The sequence below is a fragment of the Rattus norvegicus genome, chromosome 9 (assembly GCF_021556685.1).
Source record: "Rattus norvegicus strain SHRSP/BbbUtx chromosome 9, alternate assembly SHRSP_T2T, whole genome shotgun sequence".
Classification (NCBI taxonomy): Eukaryota; Metazoa; Chordata; class Mammalia; order Rodentia; family Muridae; genus Rattus; species Rattus norvegicus.
The window spans coordinates 60,297,407-60,323,623 of NC_141542.1; the positions used below are offsets into that span (position 1 = coordinate 60,297,407).

Consider the following 26,217-nt stretch of genomic DNA (forward strand, 5'->3'; position numbering starts at 1 on the left):
CCAGCTCTCCCAGGGAATGTTAGGCCAGAACACTGTGTCAGAACACTTAGTATAGACATAGCCTCTCTCCCTTCTCTGCCACCTCTGACTCATATGTGACACAGCAGTCACACCTGCACATTTCTAGGGGCAGGGAAGAAGAACATTTTTACTTATGTATTCTTTGTAATTTTTTCTGAGTGATGTGAATGTAGTCTGAGAAATTTATCATTAGATAATTTTGTCATTTTTGCAATGAATGTTTTTACGGAAACTGAAAGATTATGGTTTATTAGCTAATATAATTGATGGGACCACCTTCATATATGGTCTTGGCCATTGACTGAAACATTATTCAACATGTGACTGAGTACAGTTACCATGGAGGACTGATTCTAAATCCCAACTGGCACCATGATCTCATATAAAATGGCTCTGTGTGTGTGTGTGTGTGTGTGTGTGTGTGTGTGTGTGTGTGTGTGTGTGTGTGTGTGTATCAGAAGAGGATATCATAGATACCACACCAAGTAAGCCACCAACTGAAACCAGGTCCTCTGCAGGAGCAATAAGTGCTCTTAACCACTGAGTCATATCACCTACCCTTAGGTGTCTACTTTCTATCATTTGCTTGTTTGGGAATTGTTATATAAATAAAACTTCAATATTTGCTCAGTTTGTAGCAGTATTTCCATTCCTCTGTGTTACTGATTTTCCACTGTTGGGGTGGAAAACTTACCCATCAGTTTATGGGTGTTTGGACTGTTTGTCTCTTGGGAATATTGCAGCCGTAAGGATGTATGCTGTATGTATGAGTGCACATTGTTGTGTCAACCTTCTGTTCTCTTCTTTTGGATATTTACTTCTGTCATCGCTAAACTAAAGTTATGAAGATTTGCCCTCCTGTTTTGATTTCAAGGTTTTATGATTTTACCTCTTACATTTAAGTCATTTAAGTTGTTGAAGGAAAAGATCCAGCACCTTCTTTTACATGTGTATACTTAGTTATTCCAACATCATTTGTTACAAGGAATTATTTTCATCTATTGAATTCTTCGTCATTTTTACCAAATATCAAGTACATAAACATGTGAAGGTTTTATTTCTGAACCCTCTGTTCTTCCTATCTATCTCTGTCTGTGTGTCTGTCTGTCTGTCTCTATCTATCTATCTACCTACCTACCTATCTACCTACCTATCTTTCATCTGTTGTTTTGGTTTTTAAGAACAGGGTTTCTCTGTGTAACCCTACCAGTCTGGCCTTGAACTCATAGAGAGCATGCCTCTCTTAGGATAGAGGTGTTCACCATCACTACCCAGCTCATTATCAGTATTTTTATTCTACTGCTAGTTTAAGTCTGTTTTGATAGTTGTAGCTTTGTAGTACATTTTAAATAGGAAAATGTAGATGTTCTTGTCTCCCGTTCTCCTAAGATAATTCTGGTCATTGCCTGCCTCTTGAATCTTTACATGAAAATTTGAAGTAGTTTGATGCTTTCTGCAAAAAGCCACCTAGAGCTGTTGGGAACTGTTGCCACCTAAAGTTTCAATTCTGTTCTATGAGAACAATAGGTCAGTTATTTTAAGTTTTTAGTATGTCTTAGTAGCATTTCGTAGTTTCCACAGTCTGAACTTGGTGCTTCTTAATCTTATTTCTTTGCCATTGTTTCTTAAAAAAAAAAAAAAGAAAAGGAAGAATTGTTTTCTTACTTTCGTATTTTTCTAGTATGCAGAATTGATTTTTGTTTGTACAAAGATGTCTGTTTTGTAAGCTTACCTTAAGTCTGCAGTGTTGCGGAGATGATTTACTGAGTGTTCAGTTTTCCTAGGATTTCTGTTGTTAAACTTAGGAAATACATAAGCTGTATTTGTTTTCCATCTGAATGCCGTTTAATTTCTTTTTCTTGTCTACTTTTTTCCTAATGGAGTAGAATGTGAAGGTAGACACTTCTGTCTTGCACGGGAGCTTCGGGAAAGTGTTCATTAGGTTACAGTTACGTGGAAAGCTAGCCCCAAGCACTTTGTAGCTGCTCTGTCTCATCCGGCAAGTTACTTTACATACCTGGTTTATTGAATCTTTGGTTGTTGACATGATGACTATTGCTTAACACTTTTTCTGTGACCATATGTTGGCTTTTATTCTATTAATCCACCTAGTGTATCATGCTAATTAATATTCAGATACTAAAATAACATCTGTGTTCATGAGATAATTCCAGTCCATCAGTTTGTGTAATTTTATGTATTTATATATTTGGTTTGTAAGCATTTTGCTGTGGATTTTCAAGTTTGGTAGTAGTTCATAGCTCTTTGAGTTTAGGGCCTGTTTTTAGAGACAAGGTTTCTCTATGTAGCTTGAGGCTTTGAACTTCTTTTTTTATTATTGGATTTTTTTTATTTACATTTCAAATGTATTCCCTTTCCCAGTTTCCCATCCATTGGTGCCCAACAAGACCTTCCTCTGCCACATATGCAGCTGGAACCATGGGTCTGCCCATGTGTACTCTTTAGGTAGTGGTTTAGTTCCTGGGAGCTCTGGTTGGTTGCTATTGTTGTTCTTATGGGGTTTCATACCCCTACAGCTCCTTTAATCCTTTCTCTAACTCCTCCAATGGGTACCCGATTCTCAGTTCAATGGTTTGCTGCTAGCATTCGCCTCTGTATTTGTCATGCTCTGGCTGATCCTCTCAGGAGACAGCTATATCAGGCTCCTGCCAGCATGCATTTCTTGGCTTCATCAATATTGTCTAGTTTTGGTGGTTGTATATATATGGGCTGGATCCCCAGGTGGGGCAGCCTCTAAATGGCCATTCTTCTTGAGCTTCATGTGGTCTGTGGATTGTATCTTGGATAACTTGAGCTTTTGGGCTAATATCCACTTATCAGTGAGCACATACCTTGTGTGTGTGTGTGTGTGTGTGTGTGTGTGTGTGTGTGTGTGTGTGTGTTTGTGATTACCTCACTCAGGATGATATTTTCTAGTTCCATCCATTTGCCTATGAATTTCATGAAGTCATTGTTTTTGATAGCTGAGTAGTACTCCACTGTGTAGATGTACCACATTTTCTGTATCCATTCCTCTGTTGAAGGACATCTGGGTTCTTTCCAGCTTCTGGCTATTATAAATAAGGCTGCTATGAACATGGTGGAGCACGTGTCCTTGTTATATGTTGGGGTATCTTTTGGATATATACCCAGGAGTGGTATAGCTGGGTCCTCAGGTAGTGCTATGTCCAATTTTCTGAGGAATCTCCAGGCTTTGAACTTCTGATCCATATGCCTCAGCCTCCCCAGTGGTAGATTATAGGCATGAGCCAACATGTCCATGTTAATTACCTTTTGATGTTCATGGAACATAAGTAGTCTTTTGAAAGAAAGAAAACCACTCAACAGTGTCACTGTTCTATCTAAAGAATAAGTGTTTTGTAAAGACATGACCAACAATGAAGAGGCAGTAGAAAAGCACCCCTGGTCTGCCGGGTGACCTAATCTGGAACCCACTGAGAGTGCCTGCCAGGTGACCTAATCTGGAATCCACGGAGAGTGCTGGAAGTGCAGGGAGGAGATGCTGTCCACTTACTGTGGCCTTGGAACAAAGCTGCTATCTCTGTGGGCTTTAGAATAGTTTCTGTGCAGCTTATTTTATTTTTTATTTTTTTTAGTCAAATAAAGAGGGTTTATCTATGGAGGGAGAGGTAAACATTTTCATACTATATTAAAAATGAATTATGTTTTTTGGAGTTGCTAGTTCGTTGCTTAACTGTTTACTTTGAACATTAGTTTGGGAAATTAAAACTATTTTTGGTGACTGTTGACATACGGTAGACATGGCCTATAACTTCATTCAGTTACCTAGTTAAAAGTTTACAATAACTGTAATTTTCATATAGGTAAATGAGGGGACATTGAGACTATTAGTTACTTTACATATTTTCTTAGAAATTGGTTTTCCTTATTACTTTGCCAATGCTGAAGTAGTAGGACCCCCAAACATGTTATGTGTTAGGCAAATACATTTAAAACTTAAACAACTTTTTATGGAATATAGTATCATAAAATGTTTTTGTTGAGGTGTCAGTGACAGATACACAATTGAAAACATTAGTCTGTTGTTTTAATAACAGCTTTCGCCAATTAAGCAATGAAATCATAAATTAATATAAAAAATAACCTATTGCTTTAAAAAATAGGCTTTTAAACTGGAGTTGGATTTCTCTGAGGAATATAGATGCACAGTGTGCAGAATCTTGCTGTTATATTGGTTCTATTTGTGATAAACTTGTTAGGTCTGAAGCAGTACAGGAAGCTATAGTACCTAGGCTGAGAAGCTTCCTTGCAGTGTCTCTAGCACTGTGATGTTTAACAGGTCACATTGATTTTCTTATCAGAATATAAGGAGCACGATAAGATGTTATTGTTCTCATCAGTATTATAGTGACGAATACCATTTACTGCAGCTAGAGCAGCGTTGCTGTTCTCGCCTGTATTGTAGCAACAAATGCCTTCTACTGCAGCCAGAGCCATTACATATGCCCTGATTACCTTGTCACACTGCGCCTTCCTCAAGTGTGCGTTTGGCAGAACCACTTGAGATACTGTTGAATACGGTTAGTTGCCATTGATTGATTCCCTGGTTTCCTGTAGGATGGTGTGGCTTGCCTAGATCCCTATCAAAAAGCCCATATGGAAGTGAGTGTTTGCCATTTCCTCGATACCAGCGACATAATTCTGCAGTGCTAGACTGTGCTGCATGTGATTGATCAGCTTCACTGAGTCTCACATTTTATTACAATTAACTCTTGGCCTTTTGTTAATTTAGTGGATTCCCTTTGGCATTTTAGAAGGAGATGTAAAAGCAGCCGCTGACAGTGACAGCCAGCTCTCATCAGAGCATTCAGTTATCTACTCAGAATGGTTTCCGTTTACTCTTATCCTATAAGAGGCTTGGGTATATATACACACTGAAAGGGGGACAGTAGAGGTGATGAGCTGTATTTGGCAAATTCCTCATGAAAAGCTGGTTAGGTATTTCCAAAGACAAAAGCAACTTATCAAAAACAAAATTTTTAAGCAGCCATTGCATTTGCTGTTACATATTTAAACATCGTAGTGCTTTTCTCTAATAGGTGTTTATTTCTAACATATTAATTAAAAGAAAATACTGTAAATTTTCCCTTTTTTACTATGGTCAGGAGTTTGATATTTCACAAAAGTGAATTTTTCCAGTTAAAGGAAAGCACTAGCATATATCAAAAACCTGTGTGTGAGATGCTGTCAAGGAGCTTGATCTGCTGTCACATATACTCTTCACCAACAGCCCTGAGGTGTCCTCAGCAGTGAGCCTTATCTGAAGGCTGTGCTTTGAGCAGTTCTCAAGATCAGTGTTTGGGCTGGCAGCTTCTGAAGTCAATTGCTGTCTCGTTTCGTAGAGCAGAATGAGCTTAGTGTTTGCCTCAGGATTTCCCTTTCCAATCTGGCTGGTGACTCCTAGCGGGTAGTGCATGTTTGCCCCATTATGAATGGCCAGGCTTTGCTCTTTATTACTGATTCTTGCCCTCTTTTCCTGTCTGTGTCTTGTCTGTGATCCACTTCTAGCTTAGCTTCTGGCGTAACTGAATATGTTAGTACTGTGAATTACATAGGAGAGCAATTATTTCTACTTTACAAAGTTACCTTAGAGAATCGAGCTTGAATAGAAATCTAGCTTCACTGAATGTTGCCTATATAATTTATGTGTGAAAATTATATTCAGTTAATATTACTATTGTTTCTTATAAGGCATTTTAAAGGGTACTAAGCGTCATAGCAAAAATAAAAAGAAATCTGATAAATCTGATAAAAACAGTTCTTGTCACTACTTGTATTAACTTTAGAATTACATCACTTAGGAGATGTGTTATTTTTAAGGCTACAGTAATATATGTTTGGAATTTTTTAGTAAGTACTTGCTACATCTAACTATGCTGGTACAAGCCTGCAATCCCAGTATCTGGGAGAGGCATTAGGAGTTCTGGGGTATTTGTTATATACCAAGTGCTACAGCAGACCCTGTCTGAAACAAAAACAAACATTTTAAAAACTTTGCTGTAACTGTTCTTAATCTTTTTATTAAATTTATGTGGGAATGTATTTTTTAATTTTTTTGAGGTTTTCTTATTTTTATTTTATGGGTATGAGTGATTTGCCTGCACATATATCTGTGCATACAGTGCCTGTGAAGGCTAAATGAGGATGTTAGATCCCCTTGTGATTGGAGTTACAGAAGGCTGTGAGCTACCATGTGGGTGCTGGGAATCAAACGGGGGTCCTCCGAAAAAGCATCCAGTGCTCTGAACTACTGAACCATCTTTCAGCCATCATCTTAGATAATAGCAAATTAAAGTGAAATTAATAATTGACAGGTGGAGATTTTCCCTTACTTCAATATAATAATTTATTTTTTGCCTACTAACTAAGAGTTATATTAAAAAGAAGCATAAAACCCTTGGCCTTCACCCACTGAACTGGTCTTGACTGCTTAGAACACTAGAAACTGGAGGAGAAGAAGGTCAGATATTGGAAACAGTTGGTGGTATGTGTGTTGTTGCCCTGGCTGTTCTAGAACTCACTGTGTAGACCACGGCCTACAGTGGGTTTGTAAAATTATGTCAGGTAGAACAGTGGGCTGAGTGGGTTTATGTAGTGGGAAGGAGTTGGAGAAGAGGCGTCTCTGTGGACTGTGAAAGCTGTAAGGAACTAAGAGTGCATGGGTGTGGGGCATTTGACAGTGCACATCCAGTTTCCTTCCTGAACCGAGGCAGAGATGGGCTGGTGAACCGAGGCAGAGATGGTGTGATCCAGGACTTGTAGATCTTCCGGGTGCTGGGACACATTGTCCAGCTAGAGCAGAAATGAGCAACACTGACTGCTAGCCTGCCAGTCTGCAAGGTGTTAGTGAGTCTCTTAATTTTTCAGCTGCATCAGAAAACTATTGTACTACAGTCGTGCTCTCATACTGTATTTTCCTTTTGACTGAGCACATAGTGGTGATAAATTTTAGGTTGGAGATATTGGCTTAGTATTAACTATGGTGAATACAGATGGGTACTTGTATTTACTAATGCCTTTATTTGGGAATTAAAAGTTAAGTTCTACATTACTGTAGAATTTCAGGAAGAAAGCCAGCAAACTGATGTATAGCACTGCTGAAGTCTACCAATTACTTTTTAATTGGTATTATAGACCTCCTTCTAAACCAGAATGTTTTATTCTCCTTAGTGTGAATGTGCTGTATGAAGTTTCTCTAATTGATTTGCTGTGCCCATTCCATTTGATGTATCATTTTTCACAATATTTCATAATTTGTGCTCACTTCTAATGAACAGAGTCGTTAGGACAGGCATGTCTAAGTACAACTGACAGCTAACATTAGGTGCCAGATGCAGTTTATAAAGCTATGTAGAACTGTGGAGAACAGTTTAAATAAATTAGCACCTGTACATTAGTCTCACTTGCTGGTAATTTATAAGCGAATCAGTAGAGATGACATTTAGGTAAGTCATTGATCAAGTTAACAGCTGCAAACCCACTGCCCAGCTGGGATACCTAATTAATAGAGATTGCATTCCTGACCCAGTGCTTCCTGGCTGAGCCCACAGTTTGCTCATACTTTTGACTGAAGCCTAAGAATGTACAGTGCTTTCATTTTAGGAAACTGTTAAGTTGCCGATATTATGATTGAAACACAAATTACATATTTAGAAAAGAGATACTTGGCTAATGATGTTAACTTTGTCACATGACTTACATTTTGCAGTTTACATTCTTTGTCTTTTTGGTCAGCCCATTTGTTTGGGATTAGATTAGGCATCCACATCATACTATAGTGTTTGCACTAAATATTTAAAGGGACTTTGTATGCTTTAACTGAATGTGTTCTCTCTCTCTCTCTCTCTCTCTCTCTCTCTCTCTCTCTCTGTGTGTGTGAGTGGGTGGGTGTGGGTGTGTTTTGGAAAGGGGAGGGCAGCCAGTTATTGAACCTAAATTTTATGTGTAGCAATTTTTTAACATGTGGCATTAGTTTAAAACATCAGTGAACTTTGCCATCCACACAAATTTTGGGACTGTGTGTGTATGTGTACCATTTGAAGCTACTTGAGGAATTGTTGGTAGAGTTCCAGCTGACACCCCCAGTTTTCTTTTTGTGGAAAATGTGTTATTTTTCTAGTTTAAGTAACTGTTCAGTGTAACTGTGTTCAGTGTAGATTGCTTAGGAAGAGAATTACAAAATTTTGGTTACTTCTGTTGTAGTTGGCAAACTTGGTCAATTAGATGTAAGGCACAGTTTGGAAATGAAACACCACCTTTTGTGAGATACTTGAGGGGTACATGACAGTATACTCTGTCATGACCGCCAGCTCCCACAGCACTGGGGAGTCAGGAGCAGGAAGTGAGCAGGCAGCTCAGGACAGCAGAGCGTTTCTGTCCCTCAACACTCTCCTCCTGTGGGCTTCTGGCTGAGCAGACATCACCTGTCATAATGTTGAAATTTTACATTATTTGTTATGCCAACGTAGATGTTTTGAGGAACATAATCTTTAACCCTAGTTTAAAAAAATTCATTTGATAACAGCTTTTTGTCCCCGACTGTATTTGTTATTTATTCTTTGTAATAATTACTTTGAAGTAACTCCCTGGGTGTGGTGGCGAACACATGTGGTTTCATCTAAAAGACTAGCTGTTTCTGAGTTTATGTAATCTTCAGAATAAATTTCTTAGAAAGAAGATTATGAGATTTTGGGAGGCTTGGGAGGTGCGGCCTGCTGGAGGAAGGCTTTGAGAGTTTACATTTCAGAGTCAGGATGTACACACTCAGCTTCCAGCTCTGGTCACCATGCCTGCCACTCACAGCCACATCTCCCTGCCTGACAGACTATCCCTTTGAAACCGTAAGCCAAGTAAACTTCTTCCTCTGAACAGTTTTGGTTCATCAGTTGCAGGATTGAGTAGTGAGGCAGGACAGAAAACAGGAAGTAGATGGGATACCTAAGGGCAGGACTGAGTTGGGAACTGAGAATTATATGGTGGCCTGGATGCCACCCTGATGTGGGCAGTCTAATTGAGATGGCTCATTTGCATCAGTCTGCTCACAAATGTGACAGCTGTTGGAATGTTAAGGAGCCTTTGTGGTAGCCATAAGTCACATGGACTGTGCTGACAGTGACAGGATGGGAAGAGGGCTCTACTGTGACAGAAATGGTAGAGCAGGGGAGAGTGTGCAGAGCATCCCACCCATGGATGAGGAGAGGGAACTGGAGCCACATGCATGGGAAGGGGAAGCACAACTGTACTGTGGCAGACAGTGAGCATAGGTCCTTGTCAGAAAGGAGCTGAGTGGTAGGAAAATCAGGTGGGAGGTGCTGCCCTAACAGTGAACTAATGGTTATGTGACATCGGCCCTGAGTCTGACACCATAGACTCTTTTGTCTCCTGACAGAATGAAGTTGGAGACCATATCTTTCTTATCTTTCTAAAGTGGCAAGTGTCTACAATCAGGTTGGGATAAATATTTGTTAAATAAAACTTACCAAGGTAAATAGTTCATTTCTTTGGGAATTTTATTGTTAATCTTACTGCTAAATAGCTGTGTCCTTTAAGGCCTGTGAAGAAGGAAATCTGTAATCTGAAAGGCTGAATTAAATCACAGGTTTCAGTTCTGAATCAAGGTATTTTTGAACTATATGTTGTTACTTAACTGAGGATTCCTCTGTAAAATAGATATATGACTTATTCTTAAAAAAGCATGAGGAATAATATAGTTTATACAAACTGAGAATTTTGTATTTTTATAATATTTATTGAGAGCCCACTTAGCACTGCCTTTTTAAAGTATTTTATTTAATGCCACAAGCAGCAGTCAGACTCCTGGGTGGTGGTGCCTGAAGCAGGGGTCTGTGCTCTCCTGTCTCCACCCTGTCTCCTCCACTGCTCCCTTTCTCTGCAGTGTAACACAGTCAGGCTGTCCCTCTACACTGCCCAAAACACACCATAGGCTGTTCAGCACAACCCCAATGAAAAATCTCATTCTCATTTTTTCATTGTTTATTTAAAAGTGCATTCACCTACATTTTTAACAACTGTGTACTAACTGGTTGTTAGTGAACCCAGAGAAAGCAACAGAAAAAAATGTTTTCTCAGTAAAGCCAGTGAGTCCTTTGTTTGCTTCAGAATTTGTGGGGGGAAAATCTGCATAGAATGCCCGAAGGAGCTGGATGGAAGTAATAGGTTAGGTCACATCAGTACTGTCCTGTGCATACTAAACAGATGCAGGCAGCACGCTGAGAGCGGTTGGTTGTCACTGTTGGGGATGTTTTGTTACTTGAACAACCGGGTTATCTTATTTACTGTTCTCTCTCATTCCATTTTTATCCTTCACTCACCTTTTCATCTTTCAACTAGATTATAACACTGGGTTTCACTCTGTAAGTTAGAACTGCCTTTCACTTGGATTTCACAATTCTCTGTCAGGGGCTTTGTTCACTTGTTTTTATGTTTGAAGAGGTTTTTCTCTCCCTTGCAGTGGTTTTCTTTCTTTCTCTCTCTCTCTCTCTCTCTCTCTCTCTCTCTCTCTCTCTTTTTTTTTTTAACTATCCTCTACCAATTAACCTTCTCATGATTTTCCACTGCTCACCGCACTGGAGAAATATAAAGTGCGGTGGAATTCTTACGTTTGCATCTCCCTTTAGGATTATTCGGTGATCATGTGATTCAGTCAGTTTCGTGCTTGAAAGTGATGCCCCTGATAGCCTGCTGCTTATTGGAGGATGAATGGCTGCTGAGCTGACAGGCGTACTTAATCTTCTGTGCCTGTGCGCTTCTGCCCCGGCCCTTGCCACAGTGCTGACAACCTTGGAGTTCTTTGTGGATGTGAGGACAGGGCCTCGCAGCTGCTTTAGGCTAGCGAAGGTCTGCAGACAGCAAGCAGGTTGGGTGTAGGAAAATCTGTATTAGTTAAAAATTTTTGACATTTTTCCTACCTTTTACTTTTGAAATGTTTCAAATTTCCATGAAATTTGAATGTTCATTGAACGCATGCTCTTCATATGGATAAATCTGAGTGTTTTCTGCATTTCCTTTGCCTCTGTGAAGAATGATTTTGACTGAACCATTGAAAATCAGGTTTCACAAGCTTAACTCCTAAACATTATCAGTAAAACACCTAAGTATTACACCCTTCCTGTCACTATCTCCCTACAGTGCAACTGTTGCTTCTAATACAGCAATTCTATAATGTCATTTGTAAATGGTCTATATTTAGGATTTCCAGAATGCCCCTCATTGTCTAGTTGTTTAGAGTCTAGATCCCTGCTTAGGTGTTGCACTGTGCAATTGTGTTCGTCCACATGCTCAAGGTTAGGATGTGTGGAGAGTCCTCACAGCTTCACCCGTCTCTCCCACATGGATGATGTGACTGCCCTTTGCCTTCAGAGTAGTTCCACTGAACTCTTGGAAAAGCACCTTTTTCTCTTTGTTGGGAGCGAGCACTCTGGGCTGGTGGTGGGTCGAGTGAAATGTTCCTGATAGAGTTCCTCTGTTTGAATACTTGCTGTCCAGTGGGTGGCACTGTTTGGGAGGCCTCGGAGGTCTGGCCTTGTTGAAGGAAGTATGTCACTGGAGTGGGCTTCAAGAGTTAGACGACTTGTGCTGTTGCTAGTTTTATCACTTGTGGTTTAATATGAACTCTGAGATGTTACTCCAGTGGCCTGACTGCTGCCATGCTTCCCCCAGTGATGTAATGGACTCTGACCCTCTGGAACTGTAAGCCAGAATAAGCTGCCTTTGTCCTGGTGTTTTGTCACAACGATGGAAAAGTAACTGACAAAGGAGGGTAATGTTTGAGACTGAGTTTTCTGGTCCCTGGTGGCACGTCAGCCAGGGGCTTTGTGATCTTTGCCTGGATCATGACTGACTGGGAAATTGTAAAGCAGTGGTCTCATGGTTGGTACTGTTCCTGTTAAGCAGTTTTCTTTCCCCCCGGCCTCTTCCTCCAGTGTGTGTGTACCTGCTTATTACGCCTTATGTACACCTGCTTATTAAGAGTGCTGTAGGCATTGCCATTCTTTGATGTTGAGATTGTCCTGTGAAGTTTGTCTGACGCTGGTGTAAATGGGAATGAGTAAGCAGTGCTCAGGGGTCTGCCTGAGGGGAGAGCATGTCTGCTTAGCAGTGGCACTGGCTACGCAAGGTCAGTCACATTCCTTGTGAGAAACGCACAGGAGGACTTGTTTGGAAAATGTAGTTTAAAAACTTACCGGGCCAGAGTCGGTCAGTTTAGAGTGTGTGTTCTGTGTGCACGAGGGCCTGTATTTAGTCCTCAAGATCAAGATAAAACTTCTAGGGTAGAATATCAAGGAGCTATGGTGGGTGCTCTGATATAAGTGAGAGCTTGCACTGTTCCCCAGTCTTGTGTGTTGAGAGCTCTATCCCAGCTGGGTGCTGTGTAGTAGGCGGTAGGACTCATAGTGGCTGGGGCCTCTTAGAAGTAGGCCCTGTAGGGCGTCCCCAGCCCTTCATGCATTTCTCCCTGCTTCCTGGCCACCATGAGGTAAAAAGTCCCTGCCACACCTTCTCAACATGACTTTCTCTGACATACCTTACTGAAATGATGAACCAAGATAAATCTGTCCTTGAAACTGTTTGTCTCCAGTATGTCACGGTGAAACACAAGCCTGCTGGCTGCAGTGTGCTGCTCTGGCTTGCTGTCATGGGCACAGTGCACAGGGCTGTGCAGGAGCACCTCTAGTCTTTACCTGCAAAGGTACAATGTGGTGTCACATTGTAGGAGTGACACCTTTGATGTTGACACTTGAAAGTTGTCAATAGCCAGGTTAATACTTACTGCTTTTGTTTTTGTTTTTGTTTGTTTTTTTCTCTTGAGGATATATGTATAGTAATTGTGCTTTGCCATTTGAACTTACACACTACATATGAAACTAGTTCAATGTCTGGTATACAATAAGCATTCCATAACTTGGTTATAAATTGAATGCGTTTTTATAACAGTTGTTAATTAACCTTTGTTTATGTTTTCAGAGAGCTATTGCCTACCTTTTCCCAAGTGGTTTATTTGAGAAGCGAGCCAGGCCAATGATGAAGGTAATTCTGATTACTTGTTTAAGAATGTCTTTTCTGTTTTATAGAAGTTACCTAATATCACTTTACATTTATTTTACAGCATCCTGAGCAAATTTTTCCAAAGCAAAGAGGTAAGTTTGCTCAAGACTGAGATGTACATTTTTCTTTTTCTTTATTACAGTTTTGGGTGACACATCAGCAGTTTGTCACGTGGAAATGCCATACGTCAAAAGTACTCTATATAATAATTGGCTAAAGTTTGCAGATTCTGTATAGGATATGAAAGTTAGGCAAAAGCTTGCATCTGCCGATGCCACACTGATTACTTGTATCCTGCATTTCACTAGGCATCTATGAGGAAGAATTTGGGGGTGTAGGTCTGTGGGTGACACGTGTGTGCACATATGTATTTGTTTCTGTACAGGCATATACATAAGCATGTAGCCACATGCACATGGAAATCAGAAGACAACGTGGAGTAATTGTTTCTCTGCTTGTACAGCATGGGTCTCAGGGCTCAAAGTCAGGCCAACAGGTTTGATGGCAAGTGCCCTACTCATTGAGTCATCTCTCAGACCCTCTCTTCACACTTTGAAGTAACTTGTATTTGTTACATGTATTTTCAATCTCTTTCTAAATGTGTCCTGTGTTTATCAATTCCTAGATATGATTGATTATAACATACATACTTTTGTTTCGCAATAGCTTTTGGAAAAGTGAATGAATGCTGCATACAGGCGCGCGTTTGTTTAAAGTTTGAGGATACAGTGTCATTTATAGTCTAATCACAAATGAGGCGGAGTAACTTAGACCTAGCCGCTTATCTGATAAGTGTTGGAATAGCAACAATTGATTTATTCTCCCCTTTCTTACTGGCTTCTCTGTGCTTCAGCTCCTCAGGCTTCTCTCCTGTTCTTCTCTGTCTCTTAGTTCATCTGTAAGTTGTGTCTCTTTTGCCTTCTGAGGCTTCCTAAGTCCTTCAAAGCATCCCACTCTCCGTATTGTGTGCTCATTATTACAAGCACATAGAATATGACACCAAGGCTTTAGGTTATTGCTGCAAAATGCCCATGTGTGATTTTGAAAATATGCCAATATTGCTGGAATTGTCTGACATTGCAGCTAAGTGTATTTAACAATGCTCCTTTAGAAATAGCGGAAGTTCTGCTTTCTGTTCTCAACCTTATTGTACCTTTTATAGGATAAATCAGTTTGTAGGTATTTAGAAAAGTAACAATGAACTTTCAATTTGGATAGATCGTGGCACTCATTCTGGCACTATACCACCATTTGGTTTGTTGGAAGATGGAAGCTTCTAGATTGCGTTAACATAAAACACATGTCTGTAAAGCGGTAAAAATATTGGGGAGAGTAAAGATGCAAACCAGGTTGATGACAGAACCAAGAAGGAGCACTAATATTAGCCTGGAATTGGAAGAGCCTAGAGAATGGTTCAGTGAGACAATAATGTTAATTTATGTTGGAAAAACCTGTTGTCCAGTAAGTGGATTTGATGACTGTGAACCTTTCTGTACCAATCCCTTAGCACTGACTGATTAAAAAGCAGTGCTGTTAACTTAGGCTCAAGACTTCAAGTAATGTGTCCTGGTTTTGTAGTTGTAGGTACAAACCCAAAGAATATGTTTTCTATGCAGATGACCCAAATAGTAATATAGTTATGCATGCTGAAGTGAAACATTGAGAAAAAATAAACAAAGGCCCGAGAATAGAAGCTGTCAGTTAAATTTTCTGACTTAAAAATCAATAGAACTGTATCACTGTTATATTAAAGAATCAAAATGGAAATTATCCACTATTTGTAAATATTTGACAGTTTCCATCAAGTCCCATGAAATATGGTCATTATATCATGCAGATGCAAAATATGTTGTTAGTAACTGAGAAAGACAAAGTAAAATAAAAATCAAGCTGATGAATATAATGGAAATGTAAAAGAGAGGCCATAACACTGAAAAAGCCAGTGAAGTCAGTCAAGAATAGTATTACAAGTATTTACTTATGTTTATTACTCTTACTTTGTGTGTGTGAATTAAACCTTGGGTCTCCCGTATGCCAAGCAGGCATATGCTTTACCAGGAAGCTGACTGTAGTCCAGTATTAACACTTAAATGGCAGTATTCACTGACTGACTGCTCTAAAGACAGAAGATATCTATGTTGGTATTGTCTGAATTTGAAACAGTAACTTTATGCTAATTACAAAACTCTTCCAAGTAATAATGGTAGCATTTACCGAACCTTAGAGTAGCACTGTTCTAAGTGCTTCACGTTTTATCTCACAGCTTCTAACAGTTTTTTTTAGGCACAAACTATTATTTTCCCCATTTTAAATTTCCGAAGATACCCTGACAGGAAGTGGCTAGGCGTGTAGTTTGGCCCAGGCAGTGATGATTCATGGTGCCAATGTGTTGCCCACACTCTCTGACAGATAGCTTAAAGAACAGTTTAATTGCTACAGTTTCCTCAATCAGGAAAATTCTGGGTAAACTAAAAACTAGCCAGGCCACAAGTCATCAGGTTTGCTGAAAAATACTATCCCAGCAGTGGGCCAATTAGTGATTCCTATTATGCCTTAAAGTAACAGAAACTTGTTATTGTAGACCAAAAACAAAACAAAACAAAACAAAAAACCCAAAGGCTTCTAGTTAAAAAATCACATAATGACTAAATTGGGACATGACTTACTGAAAGAGCGAAGCTATCTTCCCCACCTCTGCCCCTAAGAGAACACTGTATATTCCTGTATAACCTGAAACTTGCTATGTGGAGCAGGCTAGCCTCAAATTCAGAGAGATTGACTTGCCTCTGCCTCCTGAATGCACAAGTAGAGCATTTTAAGAAGCTACCAGAGAACATAATGTTTTTCTCAGAATTTTAAGTATGGCTTAACATTACTCAGTGTATTAATAAGTGTTTTTATTCAAGAAGAAAACGTTTACATAGAAAAACAATTAACAAAACAGATCCTTTTGTTTTTGGTAAAAAGGTTTCAACTAGAAATGTAAAGAATCCTTCTTGTTTGAGTAGGACTTTTCATAAGCGAACAGAAACATTAGATCTTTAAATGTGTCATTAAATCCATTGCATTCAGAAATGGCTTACATTATTGACAGTTATTTGGAACCCTGACCATTATAATCTTATAAGAAACATGCAGGACTGGGTGTTTATGCAGCTCAGTTGTAGAGTGCATAAAGTTTTATCCCCAGCACTAAAATACTCTATCAAGAGACGAGGCCAAAACCAGGTAACTAAGGAAATTAATGGTACACAGTATCCTATGGCAAATTCAAAGCCACAGGAGGCAACAGCTGTGGATGCAGATGAGTGATGGAGGGTACTGAGCATGTGCACAGCCCCACCCAGTCCTCAGCACTGCAGAACAAGCAACCAGAATACCAGGGAGTTCAGTTGTTCATAGATCACAGTTACCTGCTAGGAGGGTCAGATAAAATGTAAATGAAAAACTATATTAGAGCTTTACTGGAAAGTTATTGTTTAGATGTCTGAAGTTACAGCATTAAAATTAAATGGTTCTGAAATTTTAAATCATGTCCTTTTTAAAAGTTCTTAGGCCACAAAAGAGTTAAGGGTTAAATGTAAAATGTGGAAATTATATGAAGATCTTGCTGCCCAGTGACATCAGGGTAGTCAAAACCACACAAGGAAAAATCACTGTGGATTGGATGTGATACTGGTCTTACTAATAGCCCATGCATTGCTGTCTTTCTCTTTGGAGAGACGCAAACCATCTTAAAAATATTAAGTCCAACTATGTTAATACGCGCGCGCGCGCGCGCGTGTGTGTGTGTGTGTGTGTGTGTGTGTAGACATGGGGAAATTTGTGTTTTTTAACCATTTTAAAGAATAGTGACTGGAGGCTGAAGAGATGGCTCAGAGGATACGGTTGCTCTTCAGAGGTCCTGAGTCACAGCCATCTGTAATGGGGTCCAGTGCCCTCTTCTGGTGTGTCTGAATATGCATTAAATAAATCTTTAAAAAAATTGACAAACAGATGTATTCAGATGATGAAATTTGGGTTAAGACCATTAACAACATTATGTGTAAGTTTCTGGAGTCAAATATGGAGGCTCACCTCTACAATCTCAACTCAGAAGGTTGAGGCAAGAGAATTGCCAGGAGTTTGAGGTCAGCCTAGAATATAAAAAGAGGCACTATTATCAACCTCGATCCTCTCCCTTTTAAAAAGAAAAAGACCCGGCCCGCAGCAGCTCTCTGCCCCCAGACCCTGTAAGAGAGAGACCCAACCGCCTGGTCAGGTGGGCACTCCTGAGGCTGCAGAGCGGAAGAGAACACCAACACTGCTCACCCCTGCCCACATCCCTGGCCCAAGAGGAAACTGTATAAGGCCTCTGGGCTCCCGTGGGGGAGGGCCCAGGAGCGGCAGGACCCCTGTGCCTGAGACACCACCAGAACCAGAAGGAAACAGACCGGATAAACAGTTCTCTGCACCCAAATCCCGTGGGAGGGAGAGCTGAACCTTCAGAGAGGCAGACAAGCCTGGGAAACCAGAAGAGACTGCTCTCTGCACACACATCTCAGACGCCAGAGGAAAAAGCCAAAGACCATCTGGAACCCTGGTGCACTGAAGCTCCCGGAAACGGCGGCACAGGTCTTCCTGGTTGCTGCCGCTGCAGAGAGCCTGTGGGCAGCACCCCACGAGCGAACTTGAGCCTCGGGACCACAGGTAAGACCAACTTTTCTGCTGCAAGAAAGCTGCCTGGTGAACTCAAGACACAGGCCCACAGGAACAGCTGAAGACCTGTAGAGAGGAAAAACCACACGCCGGAAAGCAGAACACTCTGTCCCCATAACTGACTGAAAGAGAGGAAAACAGGTCTACAGCACTCCTGACACACAGGCTTATAGGACAGTCTAGCCACTGTCAGAAATAGCAGAACAAAGTAACACTAGAGATAATCTGATGGGGAGAGGCAAGCGCAGGAACCCAAGCAACAGAAACCAAGACTACATGGCACCATCGGAGCCCAATTCTCCCATCAAAACAAACATGGAATATCCAAACACACCAGAAAAGCAAGATCTAGTTCCAAAATCATTTTTGATCATGATGCTGGAGGACTTCAAGAAAGACGTGAAGAACTCCCTTAGAGAACAAGTAGAAACCTACAGAGAGGAATCGAAAAAATGCCTGAAAGAATCGCAAAAATCCCTGAAAGAATTCCAGGAAAACATAAATAAACAAGTAGAAGCCCATAGAGAGGAGACACAAAAATCCCTGAAAGAATTCCAGGAAAACATAAATAAACAAGTAGAAGCCCATAGAGAGGAGACACAAAAATCCCTGAAAGAATTCCAGGAAAACACAATCAAACAGTTGAAGGAATTAAAAATGGAAATAGATGCAATCAAGAAAGAACACATGGAAACAACCATGGATATAGAAAACCAAAAGAAGAGACAAGGAGCTGTAGATACAAGCTTCACCAACAGAATACAAGAGATGGAAGAGAGAATCTCAGGAGCAGAAGATTCCATAGACATCATTGACTCAACTGTCAAAGATAATGTAAAGCGGAAAAAGCTACTGGTCCAAAACATACAGGAAATCCAGGACTCAATGAGAAGATCAAACCTAAGGATAATAGGTATAGAAGAGAGTGAAGACTCCCAGCTCAAAGGACCAGTAAATATCTTCAACAAAATCATAGAAGAAAACTTCCCTAACCTAAAAAAAGAGATACCCATAGACATACAAGAAGCCTACAGAACTCCAAATAGATTGGACCAGAAAAGAAACACCTCCCGTCACATAATTGTCAAAACACCAAACGCACAAAATAAAGAAAGAATATTAAAAGCAGTAAGGGAAAAAGGTCAAGTAACATATAAAGGGAGACCTATCAGAATCACACCAGACTTCTCGCCAGAAACTATGAAGGCCAGAAGATCCTGGACTGATGTTATACAGACCCTAAGAGAACACAAATGCCAGCCCAGGTTACTGTATCCAGCAAAACTCTCAATTAACATTGATGGAGAAACCAAGATATTCCATGACAAAACCAAATTTACACAATATCTTTCCACAAATCCAGCACTACAAAGGATAATAAATGGTAAAGCCCAACATAAGGAGGCAAGCTATACCCTAGAAGAAGCAAGAAACTAATCGTCTTGGCAACAAAACAAAGAGAATGAAAGCACACAAACATAACCTCACATCCAAATATGAATATAACGGGAAGCAATAATCACTATTCCTTAATATCTCTCAATATCAATGGCCTCAACTCCCCAATAAAAAGACATAGATTAACAAACTGGATACGCAACGAGGACCCTGCATTCTGATGCCTACAGGAAACACACCTCAGAGACAAAGACAGACACTACCTCAGAGTGAAAGGCTGGAAAACAACTTTCCAAGCAAATGGTCAGAAGAAGCAAGCTGGAGTAGCCATTCTAATATCAAATAAAATCAATTTCCAACTAAAAGTCATCAAAAAAGATAAGGAAGGACACTTCATATTCATCAAAGGAAAAATCCACCAAGATAAACTCTCAATCCTAAATATCTATGCCCCAAATACAAGGGCACCTACATACGTAAAAGAAACCTTACTAAAGCTCAAAGCACACATTGCACCTCACACAATAATAGTGGGAGATTTCAACACACCACTCTCATCAATGGACAGATCATGGAAACAGAAATTAAACAGTGATGTCGACAGACTAAGAGAAGTCATGAGCCAAATGGACTTAACATATTTATAGAACATTCTATCCTAAAGCAAAAGGATATACCTTCTTCTCAGCTCCTCATGGTACTTTCTCCAAAATTGACCATATAATTGGTCAAAAAACGGGCCTCAACAGGTACAGAAAGATAGAAATAATCCCATGCGTGCTATCGGACCACCACGGCCTAAAACTGGTCTTCAATAACAATAAGGGAAGAATGCCCACATATACGTGGAAATTGAACAATGCTCTACTCAATGATAACCTGGTCAAGGAAGAAATAAAGAAAGAAATTAAAAACTTTTTAGAATTTAATGAAAATGAAGATACAACATACCCAAACTTATGGGACACAATGAAAGCTGTGCTAAGAGGAAAACTCATAGCGCTGAGTGCCTGCAGAAAGAAACAGGAAAGAGCATATGTCAGCAGCTTGACAGCACACCTAAAAGCTCTAGAACAAAAAGAAGCAAATACACCCAGGAGGAGTAGAAGGCAGGAAATAATCAAACTCAGAGCTGAAATCAACCAAGTAGAAACAAAAAGGACCATAGAAAGAATCAACAGAACCAAAAGTTGGTTCTTTGAGAAAATCAACAAGATAGATAAACCCTTAGCCAGACTAACGAGAGGACACAGAGAGTGTGTCCAAATTAACAAAATCAGAAATGAAAAGGGAGACATAACTACAGATTCAGAGGAAATTCAAAAAATCATCAGATCTTACTATAAAAACCTATATTCAACAAAACTTGAAAATCTTCAGGAAATGGACAATTTCCTAAACAGATACCAGGTATCGAAGTTAAATCAGGAACAGAGAAACCAGTTAAACAACCCCATAACTCCTAAGGAAATAGAAGCAGTCATTAAAGGTCTCCCAACCAAAAAGGGCCCAGGTCCAGACGGGTTTAGTGCAGAATTCTATCAAACCTTCATAGAAGACCTCATACCAATATTATCCAAACTATTCCACAAAATTGAAACAGATGGAGCACTACCGAATTCCTTCTACGAAGCCGCAATTACTCTTATACCTAAACCACACAAAGACACAACAAAGAAAGAGAACTTCAGACCAATTTTCCTTATGAATATCGATGCAAAAATACTCAATAAAATTCTGGCAAACCGAATTCAAGAGCACATCAAAACAATCATCCACCATGATCAAGTAGGCTTCATCCCAGGCATGCAGGGATGGTTTAATATACGGAAAACCATCAACGTGATCCATTATATAAACAAACTGAAAGAACAGAACCACATGATCATTTCATTAGATGCTGAGAAAGCATTTGACAAAATTCAACACCCCTTCATGATAAAAGTCCTGGAAAGAATAGGAATTCAAGGCCCATACCTAAACATAGTAAAAGCCATATACAGCAAACCAGTTGCTAACATTAAACTAAATGGAGAGAAACTTGAAGCAATCCCACTAAAATCAGGGACTAGACAAGGCTGCCCACTCTCTCCCTACTTATTCAATATAGTTCTTGAAGTTCTAGCCAGAGCAATCAGACAACAAAAGGAGATCAAGGGGATACAGATCGGAAAAGAAGAGGTCAAAATATCACTATTTGCAGATGACATGATAGTATATTTAAGTGATCCCAAAAGTTCCACCAGAGAACTACTAAAGCTGATAAACAACTTCAGCAAAGTGGCTGGGTATAAAATTAACTCAAATAAATCAGTTGCCTTCCTCTATACAAAAGAGAAACAAGCCGAGAAAGAAATTAGGGAAACGACACCCTTCATAATAGACCCAAATAATATAAAGTACCTCGGTGTGACTTTAACCAAGCAAGTAAAAGATCTGTACAATAAGAACTTCAAGACACTGAGGAAAGAAATTGAAGAAGACCTCAGAAGATGGAAAGATCTCCCATGCTCATGGATTGGCAGGATTAATTTAGTAAAAATGGCCATTTTACCAAAAGCAATCTACAGATTCAATCCAATCCCCATCAAAATACCAATCCAATTCTTCAAAGAGTTAGACAGAACAATTTGCAAATTCATCTGGAATAACAAAAAACCCAGGATAGCTAAAGCTATCCTCAACAATAAAAGGACTTCAGGGGGAATCACTATCCCTGAACTCAAGCAGTATTACAGAGCAATAGTGATAAAAACTGCATGGTATTGGTACAGAGACAGACAGATAGACCAATGGAATAGAATTGAAGACCCAGAAATGAACCCACACACCTATGGTCACTTGATTTTTGACAAAGGAGCCAAAACCATCCAATGGAAAAAAGATAGCATTTTCAGCAAATGGTGCTGGTTCAACTGGAGGGCAACATGTAGAAGAATGCAGAACGATCCATCCTTATCACCCTGTACAAAGCTTAAGTCCAAGTGGATCAAGGACCTCCACATCAAACCAGACACCCAAACTAATAGAAGAAAAACTAGGGAAGCATCTGGAACACATGGGCACTGGAAAAAATTTCCTGAACAAAACACCAATGGCTTATGCTCTAAGATCAAGAATCGACAAATGGGATCTCATAAAACTGCAAAGCTTCTGTAAGGCAAAGGACACTGTGGTTAGGACAAAACGGCAACCAACAGATTGGGAAAAGATCTTTACCAATCCTACAACAGATAGAGGCCTTATATCCAAAATATACAAAGAACTCAAGAAGTTAGACCACAGGGAAACAAATAACCCTATTAAAAAATGGGGTTCAGAGCTAAACAAAGAATTCACAGCTGAGGAATGCCGAATGGCTGAGAAACACCTAAAGAAATGTTCAACATCTTTAGTCATAAGGGAAATGCAAATCAAAACAACCCTGAGATTTCACCTCACACCAGTGAGAATGGCTAAGATCAAAAACTCAGGTGACAGCAGATGCTGGCGAGGATGTGGAGAAAGAGGAACACTCCTCCATTGTTGGTGGGATTGCAGACTGGTAAAACCATTCTGGAAATCAGTCTGGAGGTTCCTCAGAAAATTGGACATTGAACTGCCTGAGGATCCAGCTATACCTCTCTTGGGCATATACCCAAAAGATGCCTCAACATATAAAAGAGACACGTGCTCCACTATGTTCATCGCAGCCTTATTTATAATAGCCAGAAAATGGAAAGAACCCAGATGCCCTTCAACAGAGGAATGGATACAGAAAATGTGGTACATCTACACAATGGAATATTACTCAGCTATCAAAAACAACGAGTTTATGAAATTCGTAGGCAAATGGTTGGAACTGGAAAATATCATCCTGAGTGAGCTAACCCAATCACAGAAAGACATACATGGTATGCACTCATTGATAAGTGGCTATTAGCCCAAATGCTTGAATTACCCTAGATCCCTAGAACAAACGAAACTCAAGACAGATGATCAAAATGTGAATGCTTCACTCCTTCTTTAAATGAGGAAAAAGAATATCCTTGGCAGGGAAGGGAGAGGCAAAGATTAAAACAGAGACTGAAGGAACACCCATTCAGAGCCTGCCCCACAGGTGGCCCATACATATACAGCCACCCAATTGGACAAGATGGATGAAGCAAAGAAGTGCAGACCGACAGGAGCCGGATGTAGATTGCTCCTGAGAGACACAGCCAGAATACAGCAAATACAGAGGCGAATGCCAGCAGCAAACCACTGAACTGAGAATAGGTCCCCCGTCGAAGGAATCAGAGAAAGAACTGGAAGAGCTTGAAGGGGCTCGAGACCCCAAAAGTACAACAATGTCAAGCAACCAGAGCTTCCAGGGACTAAGCCACTACCTAAAGACTATACATGGACTGACCCTGGACTCTGACCCCATAGGTAGCAATGAATATCCTAGTAAGAGCACCAGTGGAAGGGGAAGCCCTGGGTCCTGCTAAGACTGAACCCCCAGTGAACTAGACTATGGGGGGAGGGCGGCAATGGGGGTGGGTTGGGAGGGGGACACCCATAAGGAAGGGGAGGGGGGAGGGGGATGTTTGCCCGGAAACCGGGAAAGGGAATAACACTTGAAATGTATATAAGAAATACTCAAGTTAATAAAAAAAAATAAACAATTAAAACGAATAGAAAAAAAGAAAAAGAAAAAAAAATAAAATTTACTCTCTAGAACAGTTGATGGATAACACAGCTAGTTATATTTTATGAGTATCCACATTCATGCAGTGCCCATGGAGGCCAGAAGAGGGCATTAGACCCTCTGGAACTAAGAGTCTGATGCACTAAGAGTGCAGAACTGTCATGTGAGCGCTGGGAACCAAAGTAAGAGCAGCAGATGCCCTTCACCACTGAGCCATCTCTCCTGCCCCAGCTATCAAAATGACAGAAAATCAGAAACACAAAAATCATAAATTATTTTCAAGGTTAAAACTTTTCTTTGACAAGAAGACACCAGAAAATCTGCATGAACTATGATATGGGCTTGGTTTCTAAAATAAATTACTCTTGTATATTAGTCTCCCCCTCCTAAAGAAAAACAAACTCAGTGGAAAAATAATAAAGTGTAGCACGCAGCTTGTATATGAAAATAATAAAAGTAGCCAGTTAACACTTTCAAATACCTACGGTCAGAAATAGTGCCCTACAAAGACAGTAACACAGACCTTTTCCCCCCAGGGATTAGGAAATATAAGCATTATGAAACAATTATTAGAAACAATTTAAATATTATCATAAAGTTCCCAAATAAAATCTTAAAATCATACCATCACACAGGCGTTAAAAAGATTGGGTTAACCCATTAGTCCGGAAAAGCAACTAAAAATGTTATAGTACGTAGTGTAAATACAGTAGAATGCCATGTTTGTTTACAAAACCACGCAGACTATGTGACTGGCTATGCATGCAGAAGGGTGGCAAGGCTGAGTCCAGCCTTCATTACATGGTGAGCCTTGAGCCTCACTACACAACCAGACTGCTTAGACCCAAACCAGTTAGAGCCAGCAAGAAGGTTCAGCAGGGGAAAGCACTTGCCTCCAAGCCTGTTATCCTGAGCTCAGTTGTGGGACCCACCTGCCATTATGCACCCCCCCGAAATAAGTAATCGTCTATCAGTTTTTGTAAAGCAAATAAAAACTACAGCAACAAGTAACTAGGCAAATGCTGTCCTGTTCTGCATGTGTTAACTTTCACCTTGCCTCTGGCCAAGAAATCCTTACTTTTAATCGTTAGGAGAGTTCTATGTTACTTGTATAAATAATTTAGCTTACCTGTTTTGAAATCTATGACAAGGAACTAAATGGGAGGGGCCTGTGTCAACAGCAGGCAAACTCTGCATAGAACTACAGGAACATAGACAAAATTTTCATGGAGTCTTAAGTGAATAAAAAAAAAAAAAGGGGGGGCTGGAGAGATGGCTCAGTGGTTAAGAGCACCGACTGCTCCTCCAGAGGTCCTGAGTTCAAATCCCAGCAACCACATGGTGGCCACAACCATCTGTAATGGGATCTGATGCCCTCTTCTGGTGTGCATGAAGACAGCTACAGTGTACTCATATATAATAAATAAATAAAATATTAAAAAAAAAGGAAAAGAGAGACAATAGCCCAAAGTTTCTCCTAATGCTTAGGTAGACAGTGCCACTGTAACCCAGCTACATTCTTGCTGGTCGCCTAGACTAGTTTTTTAGTTGCCTATTCCATTGGATTCCATTCTGTCTCCAAAACTACTCATTGACCATAGTTCATAAGCGTTTGGGGGAAATTGTATTAAGTTTGAAGGTGTTAAGAAGTAGCGAGGGGTTTTGTAAGGAATAGTGAGAACAGCTTTTGTAAGAGAGTTCTGATGAGTGCCGAACAGAAAGACAATGCGAGAGCAGCCCAAGCCAGTGCAGCTTAGCCAGACACTATACTTTATGAGTTTGAAGCTTTTCACATGTCAACAGCTTTAAGAACAGAATGCACCTGAAAATTATTAAGTTCTGATGCGTGCTGTGATACGGTAAACTTTGCATCCTATCAGAGTAACAATAGTGCATCTCAAACTCTATGATTCTGTAGATTCAGTTCATCACATGTGTTTAGCAAGAAGTATGTGTGTACATGCATATATTTTATGAAGTCTAGATTTGCAAGCACCAAAGCACACAGAGCTGCGATTCAAGGTTCTACCCAGACTTAACGGTGGACTTAGCATAACCAGGATGCTTGTCTGGTTTTGTCAGTTTTGGTTACTTCCTGGAGCTTGTGGAAATGCCTAGCCAATGACCTTAATTCGTTGGTTTGTAACAGCGTGACTGTTCTTTTCAGTCTAAACCTTTTCAACATCCATTCAATGTTGTTTCTCCATTTTAAGTGTATTCATAGTTCAATAATAATTATCTTCAGAGAAGAAAAAAGTCCTACATATACAAGTATTTCAACAGAAAAAAATGTTTACTATTTAAAAACAAAAGACTCTTTGCTT

General features: G+C 40.0%; 1 protein-coding gene and 1 pseudogene across 1 annotated transcript in view; one reads left to right on the forward strand and one right to left on the reverse strand.

Annotated features, from left to right (window-relative positions):
- Positions 1-26,217, forward strand: part of Mrps9 (mitochondrial ribosomal protein S9) — a 58,843-nt gene that overhangs the window by 14,239 nt on the left and 18,387 nt on the right. The window contains 2 exon segments of the mRNA NM_001100549.1: positions 13,048-13,110; positions 13,190-13,220. Of these exon segments, the coding sequence (NP_001094019.1) occupies positions 13,048-13,110; positions 13,190-13,220 (94 nt within the window).
- On the reverse strand, positions 16-134 carry LOC120094930 (small nucleolar RNA SNORA17; annotated as a pseudogene).